Below are 25,982 nucleotides of genomic sequence, written 5' to 3'. Positions count from 1 at the left end.
GTACTCAGTCTTTCAGTTTGAACCAAGCATTAGGTTTACTGTAGTCTGGTGCTTGCAACTGTTTTGCAGAAGACACATAGTTACTATGATGCTCTCCTGGAGACATACATATCTGGGTGGAGGAAGGCAACCATATGCGTAGCTGACAGTCTGAGTGTTCCTGTTGGCAGCTTTCCTTTGAGACTATTGTGGGACTATTTAAATTCACCTGTCCTGTCTCACCACTGATCAGTGGCTTCCTTCCTTATTCATAGTAAATTATCAAAGCATATAACTCCTCATCTAGGTGATGAGTTGAACTCTAAATGTTCATAGCTATAAGTAGGTAACCTCTGCTTCTTTCTAGGATTGTTTTATTTCCTGGGCTCTATTGTGAACTTCAGCCAGGATCCAGATGTCCACTTCAAATATATCCAGGCAGCCTGCAAGACGGGTCAAATTAAGGAGGTAGAAAGGATCTGCCGTGAAAGTAACTGCTATAACCCTGAACGAGTGAAGAATTTTCTCAAGGTAATTTTCCCGACTGTTGGCTAGAATAGTAATAGTAGAAAAGTAACCTTTCCTCAGAAGTCCAGGTCTTCTAGACCTCCTGACTATATTTTTGCTTGCCCCTGGACTTTCTCTGATTTGTCCACCTTTCCTAAAGTTCACTGTCCAATTTTGGGCACTGTCTTCCAGCCCAGGCTTCACCAGTGCCAAGTATAGCAGGACAACTATCTCCATGTCTTACATGCCACTCTCCTGTCATTACACCCAAGAATGGCATTCATTTTTTTGCAATTGCATCAAGTTAGCTCATATTCAATTTGTGATCCGTTATAACCCCCAGATCCTTTTTAGCAGAACTCAAGGATGTTTGTGTTATGCTTTCCCAAGTTTCAGGGGGAACTTACTTCCAACTCTGGGTTTGGGGAGGCAAGCATTCCTTCCAGTGACTCACCTTATTAATCAAATCAGGCTTTTTACTGGCCATTCTACAAGAGTTGGGGGGGGGGGGGGGGGAAGTGACATTTATGCAGCTTGGCCCAGGTGCATGTTCTTTCTTGCTTGAACTTTTGGCTTCCAGATTCTTAACCCTGGTTTAAGTGATTCTGGGTGTCCAACTTGAGACTCCTTTTAAGGGGCCTGACTCTCAAAGTGCTGAGCATCCACTCTCAGCCAAGACCTCTAAAGGTAGATATCGAAGTGCATCCAGGATTTGCTAGTCACTACTTTACTTTAAAAACCAAAAAAACCCTTGCCCTTTAAAGTAGAAATGCACCTCATTTGGCTGTCTATGATGAGCTCTTTAATATTTGTATCAAAGGATCAGACTGCAGTCAATTTAGAGTCAGCATTTTTCTGAATCGTAGCCTTTTGCTGGTCCTAAATTAGGAAAACAGTTAAGGCTATCTGCTCACATCCCCGCATAATTGGTAAAGATAGTGACTTTTATGTTTTTCTCTTCCTTTTCAACTCCTTTCCATTTCCCTCCCCCCAAACATACAGGAGGCCAAGCTCACAGACCAGCTTCCTCTGATCATTGTTTGTGATAGATTTGACTTTGTTCATGACCTGGTTCTCTACTTATACCGCAACAACCTGCAGAAGTACATAGAGATCTATGTTCAGAAGGTAAAATACAATCTCTTCTAAAGAATAAACTCCGAGAAAGGGTCCAGCCTGTATAGTGGGAGCTTTGGTTTACCTGAGGCTCTGTAGTTCAGAAGTGGTTCAGCCCCATAAGACTTAAACCTTCTTATTGGCTAGTAGAGCAGAATGAAACACCAAGATTTCAATGAAGTGTTGCCTAATTGTCACGCGCACACACTCTCTCTCTCTTTTCTCCCCCCCCCCCCCCCCCCATTGCTATAGCAATTTAGGCTTATCACTCTGATATATGAAACCAAGGAATGCTATTTCCCCAGCACTTAGGCTGGGGAAGTTTGTCACTAAAGTATGTTCCTGATTCGATTTTGGGGGGAGAAGGGGTCAGTCGCAGGTAACTGTGACTAGTCTTTTGGTGGGCTTCGTAGAATATTGCTGGTTAACACCAATTTAGTGATGGATTAACTTGTACTTGCTAAGTCTCACTTAAGAACACATCAGACAACTAATTAAGGTAGTCCTGTTTCCTACATTTCTAAACATTAAAGAATTGTTTTTTTAAAAATCCCTCCAGTTATGGCACAGTCCAGAAACCATTCTTATGGTGGTTTATTCTAGGTGAATCCAAGCCGTATACCAGCAGTGATTGGAGGGCTTCTTGATGTGGATTGTTCTGAAGATGTTATTAAGAACTTGATCATGGTGGTTCGAGGCCAGTTCTCAACTGATGAGCTGGTAGCTGAAGTGGAAAAAAGAAATAGGTAAGAATAGAATATAAAGGTACTTGGTATAAACAGTCATTCCATTTTGCTCCTGTAAAAGGCTTCCTCCTTGGTATACAGGAGTTGCATCTGTTGCTCTAAGTCAATCCCATTTTGAAAGATCGAAGTAAAAATCATGAAAGGAATTAATATGGTGCTCGCTAATGTGGGGCAGTTCTCTTGAGTAAGCAAAGGAATTCTGCATGTGGAGTTTCAAAGACACATGAGTACAGCATGTAAGAGGGTATCACAGTATCACATTCATTGATAATTCAGACCATGTATGGCAGTCTTCAAATCTGAATAGCTCACTTTTTTTTTTGTGTGTGTCCCATTCACGAATATGGGATCGGGAAGATCACTCAGCCTTGTGTAATGGGAGAAAAGAAACAACCCCATGTCTAGACTTGAGTTTTGACACACAGTGCTTGACTAGAACAAATAGCTAATTGTAGGGAAGTATACATGTAGACATCAGGAGAATGTATGTGAGTAAAAACACACAATGACTTTGACTAGCTTAGTAGAACTGGAATGGAGAAGGGGCAAGATATTGCAAATGTTGAGACAATGTGGTTCCTCTCTCCCACTTCCTCAAATTCAGGGAAGAAAAGAAATCTTTCTAACAGGAAAGCCTAAAAAGCCATCGCAGAGCATTGTCTGTCAGCTGAAGGACTTGTTTTTGCTGCATTTTTTTTTTTTTTTCTGTAAGTAGTGGGACCAGGAAACTAATATCATACAGGGTGCACTAGCTATAAATATAAGTGTCCACCGGGCTCAAATCCTAATCACAAGCAAGAATTTGCTAAAACATCTTGTTCTGAAAACTTCCACAAACTATTTCTACAATACTAGAAGTATGGAATCCATGAAGTATCCTTTCACTATATCATTTAAACTTAAAGCCTAAATCACTCTCTTCTCTCCTAATAAACCTTGCCATTCTTAACACTTGCAAAATTCATTTTGTTCCTATCTTACCCTACTGAAAATACCTGTGGTCTGGTTAATTCTGTCCTTAACCTAAGCAGAAGGTTACAGTAGTCATTAACCCAAAAGTCAGTTACTAAAGCTCTTATCCTATTGCTTTTAATTTTTTTCCTACTACCTCAAGTATTTGCTCTAGCTTCCCCTATTTTAAACTTTGGGTTTAAACTATTCTGATGTACTTGTGTTCATCTACCGTTGCTGCTTCCTGAGTTATCAATCCTTTTCTGACTCTGTCCTCTTCCCAGTACAGCCGCTTTAACATTACACTTTGCTTGCAGCAGGTTCCCAGTTGATGTATAGCATGTTCCATATGCCCTACTCTCAACTTGTTAAATGAGTACAGTATTTTTAAAGTGAACTCTCCTCTGAGGGACTTACTGTGCACAGATCACCTGTACCCTGACACAGCTTTCATCAGTTAGGTTTTACTCTAAACAAGCATTCTTGAGGCACCTATGGCTCCAGAAGCACTATCTTTATTTGAGCTATGACTAGGTTTCTTCCAGTCTCTCCCCTCTGTCCTTCCTATCAAGATTTTTTTCCTTTAAAAGGATTAGAGAAACTCCAAATAGTCTGTATGCATGCCCCTCAATGAAAAGCTTAGGGGCATTTTAAATCTTAAATGGGTTATTTTGTAGATCAGTTAAGGTTAGAATGATTTGATCCAGGAGACCAATATACTGGGACCACAGCCTTTCTGGGGAACAACCTTGACCTTAAAGTTTGCTGGCTCTCCTCTCAAGTTAAGGAATTGAATTGAAAACTTTAGTAGCACATTTGGTCTGCAAACTTAACAAACTTTATTTTCCCCAAAAGGCTTAAGTTGCTGCTGCCATGGCTGGAATCTAGAATTCATGAAGGCTGTGAAGAACCTGCCACCCACAATGCTCTGGCTAAAATCTACATTGACAGTAACAATAATCCTGAGCGGTTTCTCCGGGAGAACCCATACTATGACAGCTGTGTTGTAGGCAAATACTGTGAAAAAAGGGACCCTCATTTGGCCTGTGTTGCTTATGAGAGGGGGCAGTGTGACCTTGAACTCATCAAGGTTAGCAAAACTTGCTTTTGTATTTACAAATCTGCTGTAGTCTAATGTTAAGAGGTTTGAGTGGTGGTGGGTTTTCAAATGTCAATATTGGTGTAACCAACGTTCTGATTAGATTTTTAACCATGAGTCTTTCTAACACTGGCCAAGTCCTACATGCCTTAACTTAAAATCCCATTGAAGCTAGCAAGATTTGGCTATGTAACGTTAAGTTATGGAACGGCTGAGGTGGGATTTATGTTTAAATAGCCCTAAGTAAAGGCTATTACAGTAGTCTTAGGGTCCACAGTAAAAAGAAGGTACCAGGTGCAATTGGAAAAAGGACCCTGAACACGTTTCATTCTAGTATTAGTAGTCTTGGATAGATTGTCTTGGTTTCCAGAGTCCCAAATGGGAATGGACTCCCTCTACCATGTATCCCTTGCCAGCTCTTCCCATTGCTTCTGCCAATTGGTCAACATAAGCCTCAACAAACTCAACTTCATCAACAGTTGATCACTTGTTCCAGTGCACAAGCCAAGTCTGTGGCGGAAACAGCTGAGTAGTATCCGCATATGGAGCATCCTCTAGTCCACACTTCCATAACCTGTCCCAGCCTGGAATCACTGCCTGCTGGAATGTGGTGTGGTTCCTTAAGGGATTACCCTTCCTATAGGTGTACACTAATTTAATGGTTCAGCATGAAAGGCTTGGCTGTGTCCGCTGTGTAGCAGTTGAGTCCAGTTTTTACATGCTGTCTTATGGAAGTGTGGAAGGGAGAATATAGCCACAAAAGTGGTGGTCTTAATAGATTAATTCAATATCTGAATCAAGAGTAGTTTACTCTGAAGTTTTTATTTAGAAACAGTTTTCCAGGTTCAGCTCTTGAAAGTGGACAGACATGGATTGTGACTATTCCATGCTCCCTTCTTGGATTGTTCCATGCTCCCTTCTTGGGTTGTGAATTCTGTGGTACACTTGCTTTCTCCTAACCATGGTGCTCTGCAAAGGGCTTTTTGTCTTCCAACAGCCAAATTTTCTACTACAGAAACTGATCTCTTCTCCCCCCTCCTCCCCTCTGCAACCCCCCCCCCCCCAAAAAAAAAGAAAAGAAAAAGAATCGAAGGCTCTCCTCTGGGCATAGGCCCTTTCCTAGGGTGAACTGGGAATCTTACTTTGGCCACCTGTTTCCTGTGCAGCTCACTGCTGTGAGAACTGCATAGCAATGAAATGTAACCTTTAACTACTGTGCACATATCCTCTTGATAGAGCCTGGCAACATCCCCTCCTATCTGCACTTACATGATTTGAGACCAGCTCTGGTCAGCCTTCAGTCACAGAACCATTTTAATTATAACAGTTGGTGTTATAGGCACTCCATAAAGTCAGGAAGTGCTAACCTTGGTACCCAGCCTAGGCATTAAGCAGTAATGGAAGGAAGGATTGGACTCTAGGCTCCTATTAAAATGCCTTGGAAAACAAAACATACCTTGCTGTCCATTGAAGCTGGTGCTGATAAAATGTAACCAGGTTACATTGAGTCACAAGATTCAAACTGCAATTAGAATCAGTAGAAAAATACAAAGCCATTGTGAGAATTTACTTCCTCTGCTGTATCATTGATAAGCTTCTGCACAATGTTTCCATTAGGTAAAACTGTAGCCCACAAACAGTTACTTAAAAGCTTATAGTTGTGGAAACATTCTGTGAAATTCAAAAGATTTTACAAAATAGAAACATTCTGGTGCTGCTTGACTATGAAGCTGAGTGAAGGCTTCAGATAAAATAAAACTGACCTAAATTTTCTCCACTCCAAAATGAATCCCCTTCTAGGTCTGAAATTTGTCAGAAGCCTGTGTAGTTCATGGCTTCTGACAGCAGTAGAAATATTACCATGAGAAATTGTCATAATATTTCTATTGGGCAAAAGCAAGAAAAGCTTGTAACTTTGCAAGAGATCCTGTCTGCTGAGAGCCTTTTAGATTAGAGGCTAGGTAAGAATCCAAACTTGAGTCTGTGTGGCACTTAGTGATGGCCAACAACTAGTTGTATTCAGAAACTATTGTCCGTTGAGTATGGCTCATTATTAATGTCAAAAAGCCAAACTTGTGTTGGGTGGGATCTCATTGTAAGTGTTCCCTTAACTATACATGTGTTCAGTGTTCATGGCTTTCTCTCTTTTTCAGGTTTGCAATGAGAACTCCTTGTTCAAGAGTGAGGCTCGCTATTTGGTACGCAGAAAGGATCCAGAACTTTGGGCAAATGTCCTTGAGGAAAACAGTCCATTCAGGCGACAGCTCATTGATCAGGTACAGTAAAGTAACTGGCTCTACAATTAGAAATGAAAGCTGTTATCCAGTATCTTATGACTTCAGAATGACTCCAGAATCCCTTGCTCGCACCCCCCCAATACTTGTGCCAACCCTATCAGCCCCTCTACTTCAGTTTAATTAATCTTCTGTCCGAGGGGTGGGCAATAACTTTTGCTGGGTGGGGGGGCTGTTGTGGGAGCAGCAGTGATCTGTATGCTCTGTAGAACCTGTATGTTCAAAAGGTGTGTTACACCACCTCCCCTCCCTTGAATACCTGTGAAGTGGCTTTCCCCCTCCCTCCTGGAATGCTTGTGGAATGAATGGGCTGCTTGAACAGCTGGAAGATCAGAAGCGCTCCCAGGTAGACAAGGGATATGTCCAGACGCAATATATCGATCCCCGAACACGCTCCCGTCGACTCCGGAACTCCACCAGGGTGAGCGGCAGTAGTGGAGTCGACGGGGAGCCGTGGCCGTCGATCCCATGCTGTAAGGACAGGAGGTAAGTCAAAATAAGATGCGTTGACTTCAGCTATGCTATTCCTGTAGCTGAAGTTGTGTATCTTATCGACACCCCCCCCCCCCCCCCCCCGTCCCAGTGTAGACCAGGCCAAGGTGTCTGGGACTTGTGAGTGTGACCCCTCTCCCTTCTTTTGAGCTTAGCTATCAGTATAATAAATGTGTTGCTTTCTGCCAAACTCTGGTGGGTCATTAGTCCTCCCTAAGCTTACTAGCTGGCCCAATTTCAGGTAAGTTGTTACAGGTCGCACATTTTCTACTATATTAATGGAGGGGGTGCAGGGTCTGGGAGGGAGTTTGGGTGCAGGAGGGGGTTCTGACCTGGGGAAGGAGATTGGGGTGCCAAGTGCAGGCTCTGGCCAGGAGGCGCTTACCACACGCAGCTCCCAGCCGGCAGCTCAGTGGGGCGCTCAAGCAGGCTACCTGCCATCGCCCCACACCACTCCCAGAAGCAGCTGGCTGCTGGCACCATAGCACATCTCTACATACCCCTCGTGGGGAGGGGGGCAGCGGGTCTCCATGTGCTGCCTGCAACTGCAAGCACCACCCCCACAGTGAGAACAGTGCTGGGGACGGGCAGCACATGGAGCTGCCTTCCCCCTCCTCCCCTGTGTGGTCCCCCCCACCAGGGGTGCACCGAGACATGCCAGCAGCAGCCAGCCAGGAGCACCTCGCTGTGCCGCAGGACTTTGGCTGTTCTCTCTGGACCAGACAAATGTTAGGCGGGCCGTATTTTGCCCACCCTGTTCTATAGTATCCAGATTGTTTCATCACGGACAGGGGCCAGTATAACTAGCACTTGTCTGGTCTCTTTAATGCAATACTATCTGTAAAAGTAATTGAATCTTATCTAGGATAGTTAAAACTAAGGGAGACTGCTCATACTGTAAGGCTAGTGCCGTGGTATGCTTTATTAAATGGCTGTGAAATGCCCAGTATCACACACTAATACTGGTGAATCAATATTTCAAAGCCATCTACATGACCGATTGAAAAGAATCTTTGGTAGCCAGAATCTTCTAACGAGAAGTTGCAGTGTTTGTTCAGCTTGATGTTTCAGAACCTTGTGAGGTTCCTGACTTAATGTGTGTCCTACCTCAGTGGGCTGATAATTTAGATTCATAAACAAGGGGTTAAGGCTAGGAAAAGCCCTTTCAACTGCTCCTTCCAAATGTTTTCAAAATTAGGTTGTCCAGACAGCCTTATCTGAAACGCAGGATCCTGAAGAGGTTTCTGTTACTGTGAAAGCTTTCATGACTGCTGATCTGCCCAATGAACTAATTGAGCTTCTTGAGAAGATAGTCTTGGACAACTCTGTGTTCAGCGAGCATAGGTAGGTGGAAGGTGATACCCCTCTGTTGGAAGAAAAGTAGAAGTGTTTTGTGATGTTTTAGGTTGTCCCCTAAACTTCTGAAATACCTGACTGCTCTGCACTCTATACGGTCTTTAAATGGATATCCTCTTTTTGGCTGCGCAAAATTTGATCTAGCAGCATTAGGTGATGTGTACTAGAGAAGGTGAGCAGCCACTGAAGTGATTAAATGGTGGTATTCAAGGATTTTAATTTTAACTTTAACTTTTGAATACAACGGAAGTAGTGCAGCCAGTGTACTAATACAAAGGAATGCTGACTCTTTTATTAGAAAGTGAATTGATAGTGTAACAAGTAACTTAATCTTGTACTTCTCTCCATTTTGGCTATAAAAATGGGCTAGTCAGTTTGCTATTGCAGGAGACAGTGTCTAAAGCCATCTAATCTACTAGACTTCTGTAAAACTCATTTTAAAACCTTAATTTTGGACTTCACTGCCTGACGGTGGCATTTTTAGGTCAAATAGTGGGTAGCACCTAATACCTCCTTTTTATAGACCATTTTTGTCCTGCTTATCCCATTTACAGGAACCTGCAGAATCTTCTGATCCTGACTGCCATTAAAGCTGATCGCACTCGTGTAATGGAGTATATCAATCGTCTGGATAACTATGATGCCCCAGATATTGCAAACATAGCCATCAGTAATGAGCTATATGAAGAAGCCTTTGCTATCTTCAGGAAATTTGATGTTAATACTTCTGCAATACAGGTGAGATGCAGTCATGGCTACCAGCTCATGTTTCCTAAGGGTGTACAGTTCATAGGAACAGGTAGAAAAAAAAGGTAACTCCAGGGTGGCCGGTAGACTTTTCTAGAAAAGTCCTACTGTACATGTAGATAAAACTACAGTCAACCTACCACCAATACAATGTTAAAAATATTCTGTGGAAAAAGCTGCTTTTCAAGCACTTGAAAGTTGGGAATGGGGCAGAAGGGAAGACAAATCATGAATCTGAATGTAGGTAACATAATTGTTCAGCATCCAAATGAAGTAATTCAGACACCAATCTCTTGGGAGTTTACGTGAGTTAAATTTAACATCAGTCAGTGTTGTCTTTTTGCCCCAAGGAGATTGTTCCTCCTTAGTAAGAGGAAGACATTCCCACCCTGAAACACAACTATTTATAGATGAGTTTGAAAGGGCTGCTTTAAATCCAGAATGTGGTTGCATGCTTTCATATCACTATGGGGTTCTTTTGCTGCTCATCCTCTGGTATGGGGAAGAGCTCTAGGCATTTGAAGATTAAAGGACTAGAATGTCTCACTTGAAAAATATTATCTTTTAATATCATAGGTGCTGATAGAGCACATTGGCAACCTGGACCGTGCCTATGAATTTGCAGAGAGATGTAATGAACCAGCTGTATGGAGCCAACTGGCTAGAGCACAGCTCCAGAAGGACTTGGTGAAGGAAGCCATTGACTCCTATATCAAGGCTGATGATCCCTCTGCTTACATGGAAGTTGTTCAAGCAGCTAGTAGAAACAGTAAGCTAAGTCCTTATCAGTTCTGTAGTTAAACATGGCTTGTTAATGAGAACATAGGAAGACTGAGCCAGATTAACAAAGGAGTTCAAAGTTAATATATATAACAGTACTGATTAGTGTTCCCAATGACTAATATATGAAGTCTTCAGTTCCAGTGTTTCAGCATGGGATCCATTTTAAAGTGCTTTCACTGACTTAAATTCTCAAATCTCTACATAAAATTAGAACTATAAATACTAACAGCACACAACTCATTCTCGAGTAATCATGATCCAGAAGAGATGTCTGGATGTTAAGAGTTGATCAGCTCAAGGAATGGTACCTAGTGCATTTTGTTTGGATGTGGGGTCAGCTAGTCCCAGCTGGGCAGTATGGCTCTTCAGTGTGTCAGTTTCTGCAGATTAGCTCATTAACTGACTGTTCTCTTGAACATAGTTTAGACAATGGGAAATAATTCAGAATGAAAGGAGTGGAATAGGAAACTTTGTTTGTTTTTCTTCTCTGTTTATTTAAGGTAACTGGGAGGATCTGGTTAAATTCTTGCAAATGGCCAGAAAAAAGGCCAGAGAGTCCTATGTAGAGACTGAACTTATCTTTGCTTTGGCAAAAACCAACCGCCTCTCAGAGCTGGAAGAGTTTGTGAGTGGCCCTAACAATGCCCACATTCAGCAGGTATGTCTTTTATGTTCCTAATAAAATAGGAAGGCCTTTACAAATAGCCTTGTCAGGTCAGAAATTTCCTGACACTCTCTCAAAGAAAACAGGACAAGCTTTCAAAGTTCGCTCATTACCCTTTCCTGCCCCCATCAGTCCAACTCAGTTTATTCTGGTTTTCTCTCTAGGTTGGAGATCGCTGCTATGAGGAGGGAATGTATGATGCAGCAAAGCTGCTCTACAACAATGTATCTAACTTTGCCCGCCTGGCATCTACCTTGGTGCATCTTGGAGAGTACCAGGCAGCAGTAGACAGTGGCCGCAAAGCCAACAGCACCAGGACCTGGAAGGAGGTAGTTCATCTTGCCTCATCTTTAACACTGTCAACCCAGTCTGTAGAACCCTTTTAGTATGTGGTGCTGCTTATAGAAAATATGTGCTCCTTCTCCCAGGTGTCACATTCATATTAGCTTGAAATGGTATCTTATTCCTAAACAAATCTGGACTACTAGTCTTCAGAGCACTTGCTGGTCATGTAATGCTGGCTTGCCATGCTTCCAGCTACTAGATCATATCAAGATACTCAAACATGCTTTCCTAATATTATTCTTCCATATGAGCAATTTCTTAGTTGCTATGTTATGCAGTCACAAATAGGGGATGAGGTTTCACAAGAGCCATATATACAAGATATGGTCCACACTTTGGAAGTCAGAGCCTCAAAGGCCATTTTAGAACCTTTGTCTTAAATGAGAATTCTTACTCCTAATGGAGCATGAGGATACTGCTTCCAGTCTATACTTCCAAGCGCCTTGATTATTTGTCCTACATCTGATAGTGTCTTCTTTCTAATGTATAGAAGGAACTTTTTTTAGTCTTGCAGTTATCCAATTCATTTTGGGTAATGTGGTGTACTAGTCTGGGTGTCTAACATCAGTTTGACTAAAATGTTCTTTTGTTACAGGTGTGCTTTGCCTGTGTGGATGGAAAGGAGTTCCGCCTTGCACAGATATGCGGCTTGCACATAGTAATCCATGCAGATGAACTTGAAGAGCTGATTAGCTATTATCAGGTTAAATTGTTTTAATGATCTAAGGGAATAATTGTCTGCTCCCTGTTTGCAGGATTTATTAATAGTGATCCTTAAAATCTGAGATGGCAGCAACTACGCTACCCTTCAGTGCCATGGTAACAGTTGGCATTCCCGGAACTTTAACACATCCCTTTGAGGATTTTTTTTTTTAAACCACTAGTGAAACAAGCTCATTTTAAACAAGGAGCTGTGTTTAAACTGGAGACCCATCTTCACTGTGCAATGGAGTAAGTAAAAGGGCCAGTACTTCTCAGAAACCTCAACTTTGAAACCCCTGTCTTAGACTTTAAAACTTCAAATCACTGTTTTTCCCTACTGTGCTGCTAAGGGAACTTTGAACATCATCCCTTTTCAATCAGTAACCTTGGCCATCTTCATCTTAGGATCGCGGCTACTTTGAAGAACTGATCGCCCTCTTGGAAGCTGCTTTGGGCCTGGAGCGTGCTCACATGGGAATGTTCACAGAACTTGCTATCTTGTACTCCAAATTCAAACCTCAGAAGATGAGGGAACATCTGGAGCTCTTCTGGTCCAGAGTCAACATTCCAAAGGTAGGTATCTTGCTGCATTAAACTGTTACGCAGCTAGGCAAGTGTTGAGCAACATGCAACTCCTAATATTATCCTTTTCCTATCTCTAGGTGCTCAGAGCTGCAGAACAAGCTCACCTCTGGGGAGAACTGGTCTTCCTTTATGACAAGTATGAAGAGTATGACAATGCAATAATTACAATGATGAACCATCCCACTGATGCCTGGAAAGAAGGGCAGTTCAAAGACATAATTGCTAAGGTAAATAGCTATGATCTAATTACTGGACCCAGCTAGCTTTGTGAAAATTGTTACTACAGAGCAAAAATTGAAGTGATAGAGCTTTAATCTTACAGCTACAAGGTTCAAGTACCTGTTCAACAAACTCCTGAAATAATAAACAGGAAGCTGCTGAACTCTCTTCTTCTGGGCTTCCTGTGCCTAGCTTCTCTTCTCTCTCCCTCTCTTTTCCCTCCCCCCCCCCCCCCCTCTTAACTCAAGGCTGAAGCTGTGCTAGTAAAATGTTTTGTACAGTCAGGCTGGGATCTGAATCTTGTATAGATTCTTGGAATCAGGCAGAGCAGGAAGCTGACAAGTACTAGCCATCTAAGTGAGAAGTTTAATTTCAAATTGCAGCTGTGTACATGGCCAGCATTCAAACAGATATCTGACATTTAGACTTTTGCAGAGTTGACACTTTTTTTAATCTGGTGTTATACTTCACTTTCCTTGCAACAAAGTTAAACTTTCAGGTGCAGAGGCAGCCTTTGATCTAATCAGTGTTTCCTCTATCCAGGTGGCCAATGTGGAGCTGTATTACAAAGCCCTGCAGTTCTATTTGGACTACAAACCTCTGTTGATCAATGATCTTCTGCTGGTATTATCTCCACGGCTGGATCATACCAGGACAGTCAGCTTTTTCTCAAAGGTGAGCTGTAGTCATTATAAATGGATCAGGTATAGAAACTAAACTCTGTTCCTCAGGATTTTTTAGTGCGTTCTTGTCCTTGCCCTCTGAGACGAAGACTCTGGGGTCTAGAAGATCTCTGCCTCTTGCAGTAGCAAGCATGCTGCTAGTGCTCATCAAATCACTTGGAATAGGGCTGTTCCACAGTCCCACCACATGGTGATGGGAAATAGGTCCAAATATCTTCTGTAAATTTAAATCCTGACTGTGTCTAGCTCTTTCATGCCAGCAATTAAAGGATAAATTTTTCCTAAATATCTGAGCTGCTGGCAGCTATAATAGACTTTCTTGGGCTGGTTTAAAAATAAGTCTATAGTGCTAAACTGGAGAGCCTGCTTCTCTAGAGTATTTAATTTCCTTCAAAGCAGTACTCTTAATCTAACATGTCCTTACTGCTGTTTTGCTTCCAGGTTAATCAGCTGCCTCTAGTTAAGCCTTACCTGCGTTCAGTCCAGAACCACAACAACAAAGGAGTCAATGAGGCTCTAAACAATCTCCTGACAGAGGAGGAGGATTATCAGGTGAGTCTCCCATACAGTGGAGTTACAGCAGGCCTACAACATCTGAGTAGAGCAGACACACTTGCATTTGCACACTTCTCTTCACATGCCTGCTATTTGTTAATCAGCCACGCTTCATGCATTGTAAGAATTATTCACTTGGTCTCAAATTGACTGAAAAGTATTGGCTGGAATGTAAAGGTGGGGTGGAGTGGGGATAAGTCTACCTCTTCTGGAGGAATAGCAGCTATGACCAAAGATTTCAAAGGTCAGGATAAAGTAGTGATAGGTAGAAATACCCTAAAGCACCCCACACATAAATAGCAGATTCCTTCTAAAGTTATTTCTCTAGACTGTATTCTAATACAGAGTCGCTATATCTTGGCACGCTATATGTGCCGCTGTATGGGGATCTCTTTAAAAATAAAATGCCTTGTGTATGTAAGAGGTTGCAGGCTTCTGTGTCAAGTGCACTAGGGAGGCAAACAGACCAGTTACTTCAAGTTTGCATAACTTGTCCACTGCTAATGGGACACTTGTATCAGTGTTTCTGTACTTCAGCAATCCCTCTATAGGCAAAGCCAGCATTGTGGCTTAAGTGTGGGGGACTGGCTCCTTTGGAGCAAACACGTCTCTTCTGAATTTTCTAATCGGAGCAGCTAGAAAGCAGCCAAGTCCATACTACAGTAACCTAGAACTGGCAGCCCCCAAAACCAAAATTAATTCATGCTAGCCATACTTCTCTATAGCCTTGTTTCTCCAGTGGCATTTAGAAACTTACTTGCTGTTCTGATAGCTAACAGAATTTTTCTCTAAATAGGGCTTGAGAGCATCTATTGATGCATATGATAACTTTGATAACATCACACTAGCTCAGCGCTTGGAGAAACATGAATTGATTGAATTTAGGCGTATCGCAGCCTACTTGTACAAAGGTAATAATCGTTGGAAACAGAGTGTGGAGCTCTGCAAGAAGGATCGTCTCTACAAGGTCAGTTAACGTTGAACTTTTCCTTTTTTAATGGTATGGAAGAGGCAATTCTAAGAAGACCTCTCCAAAACAAACTGCAGTGAGCTTTCTGCGCTGTCACTGCAGCGTGGATTGCACCTCCCTTCACAACCTGCTACAAATTTAGGATTAGAACTAATCATAGAGGCAATGACATTAAAAGTAAATTCCTTTTCACATGTATCTTCTCTCTCCTCCCCCCCCCCCCCCCCCCAATAGGTTGTCTTATAACAAACTAGTGCTAATTAGGATGCTCACTTGACAGGAGTAGGTCTCACTTTCTGTGGTTTTTAATTTTACTTTTTTTTTTTTTTTTTTTTTTTTTTAAAAGGTGCATTGTATCATACTTCAGATGTGGAGCCCTGATTCAGCTGAATCAGGGCTCCACATCTGAAGTATGATACAATGTGCCATTACTGAGGCTCTAGCCTCCATTAAAACTTAAGTGCAAAACAGTATGTGATGTGGAGGTACAACACAAGCACTATATATAGATATATCTTAAGCAAAAAACACTAGCTTGTCTCATACACAAGTCTGAACACAGCTTTGTCTTCTGATACTTGAACCAAAGGTGGAACTAATGGTTACGCCTTTGCCAACTTCTTTGGGGCAGAACATTCTAGATGGAGGCACTTGAAGGCCCTGTAAACCTTAAGCAAAAAACACTAGCTTGTCTCATACACAAGTCTGAACACAGCTTTGTCTTCTGATACTTGAACCAAAGGTGGAACTAATGGTTACGCCTTTGCCAACTTCTTTGGGGCAGAACATTCTAGATGGAGGCACTTGAAGGCCCTGTAAACCTTAAGCAAAAAACACTAGCTTGTCTCATACACAAGTCTGAACACAGCTTTGTCTTCTGATACTTGAACCAAAGGTGGAACTAATGGTTACGCCTTTGCCAACTTCTTTGGGGCAGAACATTCTAGATGGAGGCACTTGAAGACCCTGTAAACCTATCAACCCTAATGATAGACTAGCCTAAGCCACTTCTGGTTTTGTGTTGAAGACTCTCTGATATTAGTGACTTTGCATATTGGAGTCATCCCTATTTTAAAATGTCAGTACAGAGACTGCAGTGAGATGCTAGAAACTGAGGCTTACTGCTTTTTTAAAACACCTTTGCTCTCACCCAAACACCATCTGTTTTGGACAGAGACCTCATTTGTAGTTCTTGGAGGAAGTCTTTTAATCTCATCTGACTGGCTTCCTTTAATGCCAGCAACTGGTATTTTATTGTTCTAAATCCCATTAACTGAAAGGTCAAGCTGACAAACCAAATCTGATTTTAAAATGAATACTGATAGACAATAACTCTTTAGCTAATCTATAAGCGCATTCTATGATCCTATTCTAGGTAGAATAGAGCATCTCCATGACACTCTAATGCTTTTGTATAGTCATGGAATACGTGCAGAAGCTGTGCTGTCCATTCTTGGCTTCTCCTGTAAATGCTTTAGTTCAGTGGTTCTCAACCAGGGATACATGTAACCCTGGGGGTATGCAGAGGTCTTCCAGGGTACATAACTCATCTTGATATTTTTGCCTCTTTTTGCAACAGGCTACATAAAAAGCACTAGACAAGTCAGTACAAACTAAAATTTCATACAGAAAATGACTTGTTTATGCTGCTCTATATACTATACCCTGAAAAATAAGTTCAATATATATTCCAATCATTTTTATGATTAAAAATGAGCAATTTTTCAGTAATAGTGTGCTGTGACACTTGTGTATTTGTGGGTGGGTGTGTTTGGTTTTGTTTTTGTTTTGTAAGCAAGTACTTAAGTGAAGTCTTGCATACCCTCATGTTTCACAAAATAGCCTCCTGAAAGGAGTACAGTAGTCTGGAAAAGTTGAGCCACTGCTTTAGTTTAACTGACATAAGCTGATGATAGATAATTACTGCAGGCGTTATGACCACTAGTGCACGGAACCAGTGGCCTCAATTTAAAAATACTCGGAAACCAATTACATTTGGCTTTGCAGCATTTGGCATTCTCCTGCCTTAGGATCAGCCAAACTACCTCGCTTGGGGGAAACCTGTCTGCAGAATTCACTAAGGGGGAAAAATAAATAGTTTGAAGGGGCCAGGTGGTAACTCTTAAAGTATGTGGCATTTCACTTGTAGGATGCCATGCAGTATGCTGCAGAGTCCAAAGATGCAGAGCTGGCAGAGAAACTGCTCCAGTGGTTCCTGGAGGAAGGCAAACAGGAGTGTTTTGCAGCATCTCTCTTCGCATGCTATGACTTGCTGCACCCAGATGTGGTCCTTGAGCTGGCATGGAGGCATAACATCATGGACTTTGCAATGCCTTATTTCATCCAGGTGATGAGGGAGTACCTTACCAAAGTGAGTATTGCTTCTGTTGAAAGACTCGCTACTTTGTACTAGATTCTTGCACATGTTTAGCATTGTCCAAACTGAGCTAGGTAAGACCGTGCTCATGGATTGTTGAGATACTGAACCTCTGTTCCAGAAATACCAGTTTGAGGTGGAGGTACATAAACTTCAGCACACCTCAGTGAACATGCTACATAGTACATAACAATGAACCAATCACAATTAAACCTGATGCTTAGAGGCTATAACTGTTAATTGCTGAAAAGACTGAACTGTTTCTCTAGCTGCTATCTGTTCTTCTGGGAACTGGTGAATCTAGACTCCAAGCAAAAAGGGCTAATACTGTGCATGCTGCTTTCTTGAATACAAGGGCAGTCTATTTCTCTATGGTACTCTAACCATTTGACTCCTTAGGTAACTGTCATGCTTTTGCCTTCCAGTTTATACATAAAAACTTTTTTTTTTTTTTCTTTTTCTCTAAAACTTGGGCTCATGAGCTTTCAAGATGTGATGTCTCTTACCATTCCTCTGCCTTTTACCAATTTAATTTTAGGAGGCCACAGTCATCTTGCCTGAGACATAACTAGCACTCTTCATGGGAATAGTGGGGGACAGTACTTTGTGAAGCAGCTAGCCTTCTGAAGCCCTCCCACATCAGCAGCTATGGGAATACATATGCATAGACTCCATAGTTGTAGACCTATGGGACTACAGAACCTTTGTCAGGCTAATACATATATACACAGTGGATTCCTATTTTAAATGTTTCATTGCTAATCTTTTAAGCTTTCTGCATTTTGCTGAAATTGTAGCATCAGTATTTACTGAGACATTCAGTAGTTCAGGTCATGTTTGTGTGACCAATGTCAGGAGGGGGAAGGAGCTACTGTTAAAGCCTGAAGTTGTGTTCGTGTTATCTCCTTAGGGCAAGATCCTCAGCTGATGCAACTCATAGTTGCACCACTTCAATAGAGCTATGCTGACTTACACAAGCTGTGGGGGGGATCTTGCCCATAGTAGTTTTAACCATCTGTCTGCAAATCTGGAGCTGCTAAATCCCACAGCATCAAACAAAACTGACTTATCACAAATGTAAAGCTAGAAGAAAAGTGCTACTTTCCTGTAGATACAGTCACAACAAGGTGGAAGTCACTTTTCTACCTCCTTAACATGGGTAACGATTTACTTTACAGTGCACAAATATGCAAATACTGTACACGCATAGAAATTCATGATTTAAGTACATGGCAAATACTATGTACTGGTGGAGGAGTTGCATTTATCATGTAAATGGCATGTCTTAAACCATAGCAGGTTATATATGGTAAATCTGTATATGCTGTTTAATTACCAAGTAATCTGCCAAAATAATTAGCTGTCTGCAATTCTAAGTAAGCTGTAATGTACATGATTAGACATAACTTGTGCACTGTAAAATAGTGACCAAATGATTTTCTCTTAGCACTAAATACTCTTGCCTTTATTGTCCCAATGTTTAGATACGGTTTTTTGCTTCAGATTTGTTTTTTGAATAGTCACTTGATAAGTATTCCCTTCTGAACTTTCTTGCAGGTTGATGGGCTGTTTAATAAGGTGACAGTCTCTGATTTTAAACTTTGTGTTCATTTGTGTCCCTTAATATATATCTCCTAGGATTCTGTTACTAGAACCTAGCTGTAGCTTCCGCCAGAAGAGCAGCATAATCTAGCTTTTTGTCTAACTCTGTTTCCTATTAACTTCTAATGCTGTAGAAAGACCGCTTCTTGCACACAACTTGAGAATCCAGCCAGACTTAGCTCACTTTCAGCTGGGGAAAACTATTCACTGAAGAACACTGTTAACAAGCATTTGGGCTAATGATTCAAAAAAGAAATAACTGCATTTTTTGCCTTGAGTCCATCATCCTTAACTCCTGTCTGGTGTACTACATATTCTTTTTTGTAGCAGATAGCCCATTATCAGAACCTTGCAGCATAGTAAACCACAAGGTCGCAGGATCAGTTGTGAAGAGGGAGGAAATCTCTAGATAACTGATACTCCCAAGTGTTCTGCCTTACCCACAGTCTACATGTAAACAAGTCTAGCAGCTTACATACAAAGTAGTATGACATCTTTGGAGAAGTGATGGCCCCTGACTTGGCAAGATAAAGCTTCCCAGCAGACGCTCTTGTCTGCATGCTCAGAAACTGCTTTGGACTGATCCTGTATGCAGAATCTTCAGAATTTCAGCACAATACAGTAGCTTCAAATAAATCTAAGTCTAAGCCACTTGCATATAAGAGTGGGGCAGTGGATTTCTCAAATAAAAAATGAGCTTTAGATACTAACTTTAAACTGGCTGGATTTACAGGTGACAATATCTACTAAATACTAGAATTTTTTTTCCTAAAGTGAAATATGCATGATGAGTCTGATGTGCAGTGAAACTAATTTAGTCTGGAATTCGAAAATGGGCTTCCTTTACTTAAATTTGATATGTTCTGTACTTCCTGTCATGTAGGCTGAACACTGTTGCTGCTTCCCTCTAGAGGGAGTAGTATGCCCTATTTTTGGATAGATGTTAGTTATGCTATGGACTACACTAAAGTTGTAAGCCTCTATCTTATTTAACAAAGGTCCTTTTTCAGTCCAGAGAGTTGGAAACTCTGAAGGTGTGATACTTCAGTAGGCATCAAATTTTGGGGGGGCATGGGTGCTAACTGACCAGGCCATTTAATTCATAGCTAGGGATTTTAGTGCTAGCAGTTGTATTGTGGTGATAAGTAGTGGCTGTCTAAGGGTGCGTCTACACTAGCCACCAGATCGGCGGGTAGTGATCGATCTATCAGGGATTGATTTATCACATCTAGTGTAGACGCGATAAATCAATCCCTGATCGCTCTGCCATCGACTCCTGTACTCCACTGCAGCAAGAGGCGGAAGCGGAGTCAACGGGGGAGCGGTGGCAGTCCCGTCTCTTCTCCTCCCCCCCTCCCCTCCCCCCCCACACGTGTAGACCAGGCCTAAGATATCAAAGACTAAACTAGGTGTGTATAGAGCAAAATAAACAATTTGAGCTATACCCTTAGCTTCAGCCAATTCCCCCTATAGGACCTCCTCAAACTATCTTCCCGTTGAAGTCCCAGGAGCTTGCATTACTATCTAGTAGAAAATAAACTCATACTACCTCTAAATTAAAGTGAAAATATTTTAAAGCAATATACCTATAGTACTGGCTCTGTAGCCCATTACTAAAAGTTAGCTGACCTTATCTGGTGTGCCAGTACGAGTGAACAGAGCTTACTATTTGCTGTTTTAGATCTATTCACTTTACATAGGATACAACATTGATTAGTAGTCAAACCATGTTTCATGCTGTCTGGTATGTATGGTTTCCAGAGTCAAACATACTGTAGGCATGTGTTTTCAGAATTTCTTATTGAAGATGTGGTTAGGTAGTAGCTGTCTGCCAAACAGTTCTTCATGCAGACTTGACCCTGAAGCTCTGAAATGGAAATTGGCAGCTTGTGTTGTAGGACATAATGTTATCAATGGATGGAGAGCAAGTGCTAAGTATTACACTTGTATTTCAGGTAGTGGACCTCTTTGTATCCAGCTAAGCAAAAATTGATGCTTATTTCAGAATTAGTCTCCCCTCTCCTTTTGGGTTTTGGACAACTTGGAACACACAAATATGTTCTATGGCTTCAAAATCAGACTTGCAAGGGCAACACTTAAATACTTGAAGCATTTGGTATGAGACATACCACTAAGAGGACATGACTCTTAGGCAAGGCCTTCATACACTTCTCCTGTTCACTTTATAACATAGGTGGATAAACTTGATGCTTCTGAAAGCCTAAGGAAAGAAGAGGAACAAGTAGCTGAACCCACTCCAATAGTATTTGGTAGGTGAAAGACTTGGTGTATTTTTTTTTTAATTATTATTTTTTTTTATTTCTAGCAAGATAATCTTATCAGTTAGGGCTCACCATGTTGGGCTTTAAATAGGCCACAGGAAAGTGACTATCTGTAGTATGGATATCCTCCACCTCTAGTCAATGAAGCAGTTTGTCTTCTCCCAGCTAGTGATCACTACTTGAGGCCCTTATCCTGGATAAGTATAACCAGTTATACTTATTAATATGCTTGAAAGTTTTGTGCAACACTTAAATTTTAAACATTTGAATGAGTAGCAGTCTTTAGCTGAAACAATCCAACTTGGCTTATTCCTCCTTTACTGTACCACTCCCTTAGACAAATCATAAATCCCAAGTCTTTCAGTGGTGGGGGAAGGGAGGAGAAGGAGCTTTTGGGTTACCAGAGTCTCTTCTGGATTTCCAGAAGAAACACATTCCTCCTTGTACTTCCTGTCTGATACCTTGCTACCTTTCAAAGATTGGAAGTCTGCCTTTCCACTTAACAAATCAAGCAGTGAATGGATTTTTTTTTTTTTTTTTTTTTTAATGGCCTGTCTTAGAAAGACCTTGTGTTGAGCAGGTAAATGGAAGGTCTCTTTCACAATGGACTCTGCAGAAGGCTGCTTCATAGATTGTTTTGTGACCAGGCAGATTCTGCTCACTAGCACATCTTGCAGCAGCTCTGAGGCAGAGAAATACATGACTCTGTGGTCCACTCTCTAATGGAAAGGTTATCCCTGAGTTGATTGTCTGCATGAGGCATGTGTGCTATTGGTTCATAAGATGCATTTGCAATCTGTGGATTTATTACATGTACACAAGCTGCTGGAAATTCAATAGCTTGAATTGCTTTGGTCAAAATTTTGACCATGCATGAATCCTAACCATATCCATTGTTTGTTTCAAGGAATCAATGTTAATCTGTTTTATTGGGAGGCTATGTAGCTGTCTCAAGCTCAATGGATCCTTTTTTTTTTTTTTTTCCACCCACACTTTCTATATCACCTTGTCCTGTCAGAGGTGGGCAGATAGTGGATTTTTCATTACATTGGCAATTTCAAAAACCCAAAATTCTTTTCAGGTCTAACAACACTTTGACCCAAAACAAGATGCTTTAAAAATGCTCAATCAGAATAAACATTTTAATTTTATTTTAAAAAGCAAATTTTGAAACTTTTTGTTTGGTTTTTCCATTTTTAAACATTTCCTTCTGAAATGTTGAAACAAAACACTTTTGGGGTTTTTTTGGAATTCTTGTAGGCTTTTTCTAAATGAACAAATGGACATATTCATGAAACATTTTGGTGTCATTAAGGTTTTTTGTTTTGTGGGGCGGGGGGTGGGTTTGAGTTTTTAGTCAAAACTTCACCCAGCTTTCGATACTGTGAATTGCTCTTAAATCTGTCTGGCAGCAAAAGCTAGATACAATGATGTGAACAAAATAGGCTATCCTCTCTCCTCAGTGAAAGAGGTGTAGTTTAGGTTCTCCCATAGTTTATATTAAAATACAAACATGCTTGTTAACCAGCTAGATAGCCATTCTAAATGCTGGCAGTTTAACACCACCTCATCACTTTTTATTTCAGCCATTTGCAAAGCTTTGTTTAAACAAATTCCTTCTTCCCTTTCCAGGCCAGCAGCTAATGTTAACAGCAGGCCCCAGTGCAGTACCTCCCCAGGCCAACTTCCAGTATGGATACACAGCTCCAGGATTCACCCAGCCGCCTGTTTATGGTTTCAATATGTAACTAGCTCTTTGACAGATCTACAGTCTGTGTGGGTTTTTTTTGTTTTGTTTTTTTTTTTTCCCCTCCCTTCCTGTCCCGCTAACTTCTTGGAGAAGTTTACAATGGTCCTAAAGGCACAGATGACCCCTCGGTTGGTTGAATACTTGCTGTCCCACTCAGTGAGGAGATTTCCAGAGGATACCTGTTACCGTTATTTATTGCTATTGTCCGGTTACATTTCAACCTCAAAGGCAGCTTTTGTTAATTATGTTGCAAGACTCTTGACTGAAGTTGAGGCACTATTTATCTAAAACTCAGAATATAGCAATAACTGCTTGAGGCCAGGGGGAAGAGGGAGTGCATATTCCTTGCTGCAAACCCATTGCCGGCAGTGGTTGTGCTGGGGAATCACCTGGCACCAAGTCGTTAAAGCTTTAAAGTACTGTAGCTGAAGCTACTAAGTAGGTAGCATGGATGTTCAGAATTGAGTTCAGCATCTTCTTACTGGTGGACTGTTAGAAGTTTGCTTAAATCTGACTACCCCACTTTATTTGCAACGTTGTATGCAAACAGGAGAATGGGCTTTCAAATATTTCTTAAAGTACTCTGCAAATTGTTTGGAGGAATATTGGGGAAATTTTTTGCAGAAAGTTATTTGGGGGGGTGGGGGGCAGATTGAGCCTGTTCTGTACCTTATGGAGTAGGTTTGAGACTTAATTACTGAAAGAGAATAAATCTGATCATACCAGAGAGCGAGCAAACTTCCCAGATGCTTTTTTGTTTAACAAGAGGGGAGAGCATGTTACTCATTGACATTAAATGGTACAAAAGGAAATCTCGGCTATATGTATGGCAAGTTGAACGCAGCAGGAATGTGTGTGGGGAGGCTGCCAAAGTACTATGAGCATATGCTAAGGTAACAATGATTCAGAGTGCAGTGTCCGGATCGGGGAGGGATATATTGCTGAAATATTTGAGGTAGTGGAGAGGGATATAATCCTGGTTTTGCACCTTTATTAACTCTGATGCTGGAGTCAAGGTTTTCTGCTCCACCATGTTGGGCTGACTCAAATTCCTGACCCTGACTGGCAACTAGAGGCAGTGTCATCTGATCTGACAGGGTTCGGCAACTCCTTGGTTTTGCTGTGCTGTAGTAGTATAAATGGCGCATCCACCGCACACCTTTTTTCTTTGAGAATGCCAACAGGGCTGTATTACTTTGTGCCACTCTTCAAATACATATATCATTAATGTTTTATGTACTGAAATTAGATAACAATGTATAACTTATGGTTATGAACTTTGTGCTAATCATGAATATTATAAAAGTCCAATTATAAATGTAAAACTGGTGTACAGTGGTTGTAGTCTTGATATTTTTTTGGCAGGGGGAGTTGTATCTACCAACAGTGATGGTACCAAACTAGCAACTGTCAAGCTAGACTAGGCATTTGATCACTGCCCTCCCCTCTACATTGCCTGCACTGTAGTAGGTTCAGAGCACTTTGGACTAAGAATACTTACACTGTACCTTCCCACTGTAGATGTGCTGAGGGGTGAATGAGGAAAATACAAGTATCTGACAGTTCTTCCACCCCTTGCAGAGTGTGTCTTGCAAGCCCCGTGTGACATTAACTTTATGTTATGAACACAGTGCCCTAAACTTCTTATTCCTCCGGTCTTTCTGCTATACAAAGTTTAGATGGATTTGTTTGTCCATTCTCATCTTGGGAACAAACTTAGTCACAGGCTTCAAGAAGTGCCTAGACTTGTGTCCTTTACTGTACTTCAGTTGTCCTGTAAGAGGCAGCCTAGCTTAATACTGTGATGCAGTCTTTCATGGGTCTTTCCCAAAAGTGAAGCTATGTAAACTAAGCAGAACTAAGTGAAGGTGAAACTCAACTACTGGAAGCTACCAAAAGAACTAGCAGAACATCTTCTGCTGTAAGTCATTCAGTGCATCTTGGAGCACTGCCTCTCCATCACTTCTACACACTCTAGTAGTCAAGAACAGAACACAGTACACACCACTGCCTCCTTCAAACCAGGAGCATGTTGGAGTAGGAAAACCCTACAGCTGCATGTGCAACTGCCAGCCATATGTGGGAAGGCTGAAGGGAGTTGGCTTTAAGCATTCAAACCATCAATAGCAGCACTTCTGCTAAAGGGCCATTTAAGATGGCTAATGGTATAGGCAAGCTCAAATTCACAACCTCGCTGGTAAGAGTACTATAGGTCTTTCTTCCCCATGCCCCCTCCTCCCCACCCACTTCATCTATTCTAGCACTCTGCTGTTGTGCAACCATGGCTCTAACTTGTATATCCCACCTACAGAAAAATGCCATAGGTTTTAAAAAAAAAGCCTTTTTTCAGTTGTTCATCAGGAACTCTACATAAATATTTCCCATATACTCCCACGAGAGCGGTCCTCTAATGAACATGAAGAGGAAACTATTAGAGCCGATGTTAACTTGGATACACTCTTCTAGAAGCATGTGTTACACTTCATACTACTGCAGATGGCGGCTCAGCTTCTCCTACACAACCAAAGGGTTTCCTAGCAGGAGAACAATCTGTCAGTTATTGATCCTAAATGAAAGCTAATAATTCTTACATTCCCTTTTATTTTAAGCTAGTATCCTTTTAACAGATACAGAAGTATAGCAGTCTTGCTATCAGCGGTTACTAGACCAAATCTAGGGTGGTGAACAAACTCAATCTCACTTTTTAGTGAAAGCCATCACAAACACTGAATCCTAAAACAAAGTTGGTCTTTTTTGTTTGTTTTTGTTTTAAGAAAATCAGATATCCCATAGAAGGAAATGCACTACTACAATATAAAGATGTCTTCTGTAGCTGTCCCATCAGACCTGTTCCATATGTGACTTGACAAGCTTAGGAGAGCAATGATACTGACTTCATCAGGATTACTTGTGTGAAGAAAGGCTTTAGAGTGGGACCCCTGGTTCATATGGTATATTGATTGATTGACCATTGCTGCTTGTAGGATGTCATGGCTTGTGACCTTGCTTAAGCAGTGGGAGGAAGGAAAGAAGGCCTGAAAAGAAACTGTAGTTAGTTGCTATAATCCTACTTTGTGGTGGTTGGGACAGTTCCCATTAATTTACTATTGGCATAAATATCAGATGAAATGTAGGTAACTAATGTAGTTCATGGGGGAAGGGAGATGGAAAGAAGAAT

General features: G+C 41.4%; 1 protein-coding gene across 1 annotated transcript in view; it reads left to right on the top strand.

The window, feature by feature from the left end:
- Positions 1–22,802, top strand: part of LOC135890201 (clathrin heavy chain 2) — a 44,100-nt gene extending 21,298 nt beyond the window's left edge. The window contains exons 15-34 of the mRNA XM_065417525.1: positions 347–510; positions 1,489–1,614; positions 2,206–2,348; positions 4,155–4,389; positions 6,552–6,674; positions 8,383–8,528; positions 9,095–9,278; positions 9,864–10,056; positions 10,571–10,728; positions 10,899–11,063; positions 11,675–11,782; positions 12,187–12,354; positions 12,444–12,593; positions 13,129–13,260; positions 13,710–13,820; positions 14,620–14,790; positions 16,943–17,164; positions 18,728–18,748; positions 20,967–21,042; positions 22,687–22,802. Of these exons, the coding sequence (XP_065273597.1) occupies positions 347–510; positions 1,489–1,614; positions 2,206–2,348; positions 4,155–4,389; positions 6,552–6,674; positions 8,383–8,528; positions 9,095–9,278; positions 9,864–10,056; positions 10,571–10,728; positions 10,899–11,063; positions 11,675–11,782; positions 12,187–12,354; positions 12,444–12,593; positions 13,129–13,260; positions 13,710–13,820; positions 14,620–14,790; positions 16,943–17,164; positions 18,728–18,748; positions 20,967–21,042; positions 22,687–22,802 (2,912 nt within the window). The remainder of the gene's footprint in view (positions 1–346; positions 511–1,488; positions 1,615–2,205; positions 2,349–4,154; positions 4,390–6,551; positions 6,675–8,382; positions 8,529–9,094; positions 9,279–9,863; positions 10,057–10,570; positions 10,729–10,898; positions 11,064–11,674; positions 11,783–12,186; positions 12,355–12,443; positions 12,594–13,128; positions 13,261–13,709; positions 13,821–14,619; positions 14,791–16,942; positions 17,165–18,727; positions 18,749–20,966; positions 21,043–22,686) is intronic.
- Positions 22,803–25,982: the final 3,180 nt, after the last annotated feature.

The sequence above is a fragment of the Emys orbicularis genome, chromosome 16 (assembly GCF_028017835.1).
Source record: "Emys orbicularis isolate rEmyOrb1 chromosome 16, rEmyOrb1.hap1, whole genome shotgun sequence".
NCBI lineage: Eukaryota > Metazoa > Chordata > Testudines > Emydidae > Emys > Emys orbicularis.
Note: the sequence above shows the minus strand (reverse complement) of the source record. Positions and strands in the feature narration are given on the sequence as shown.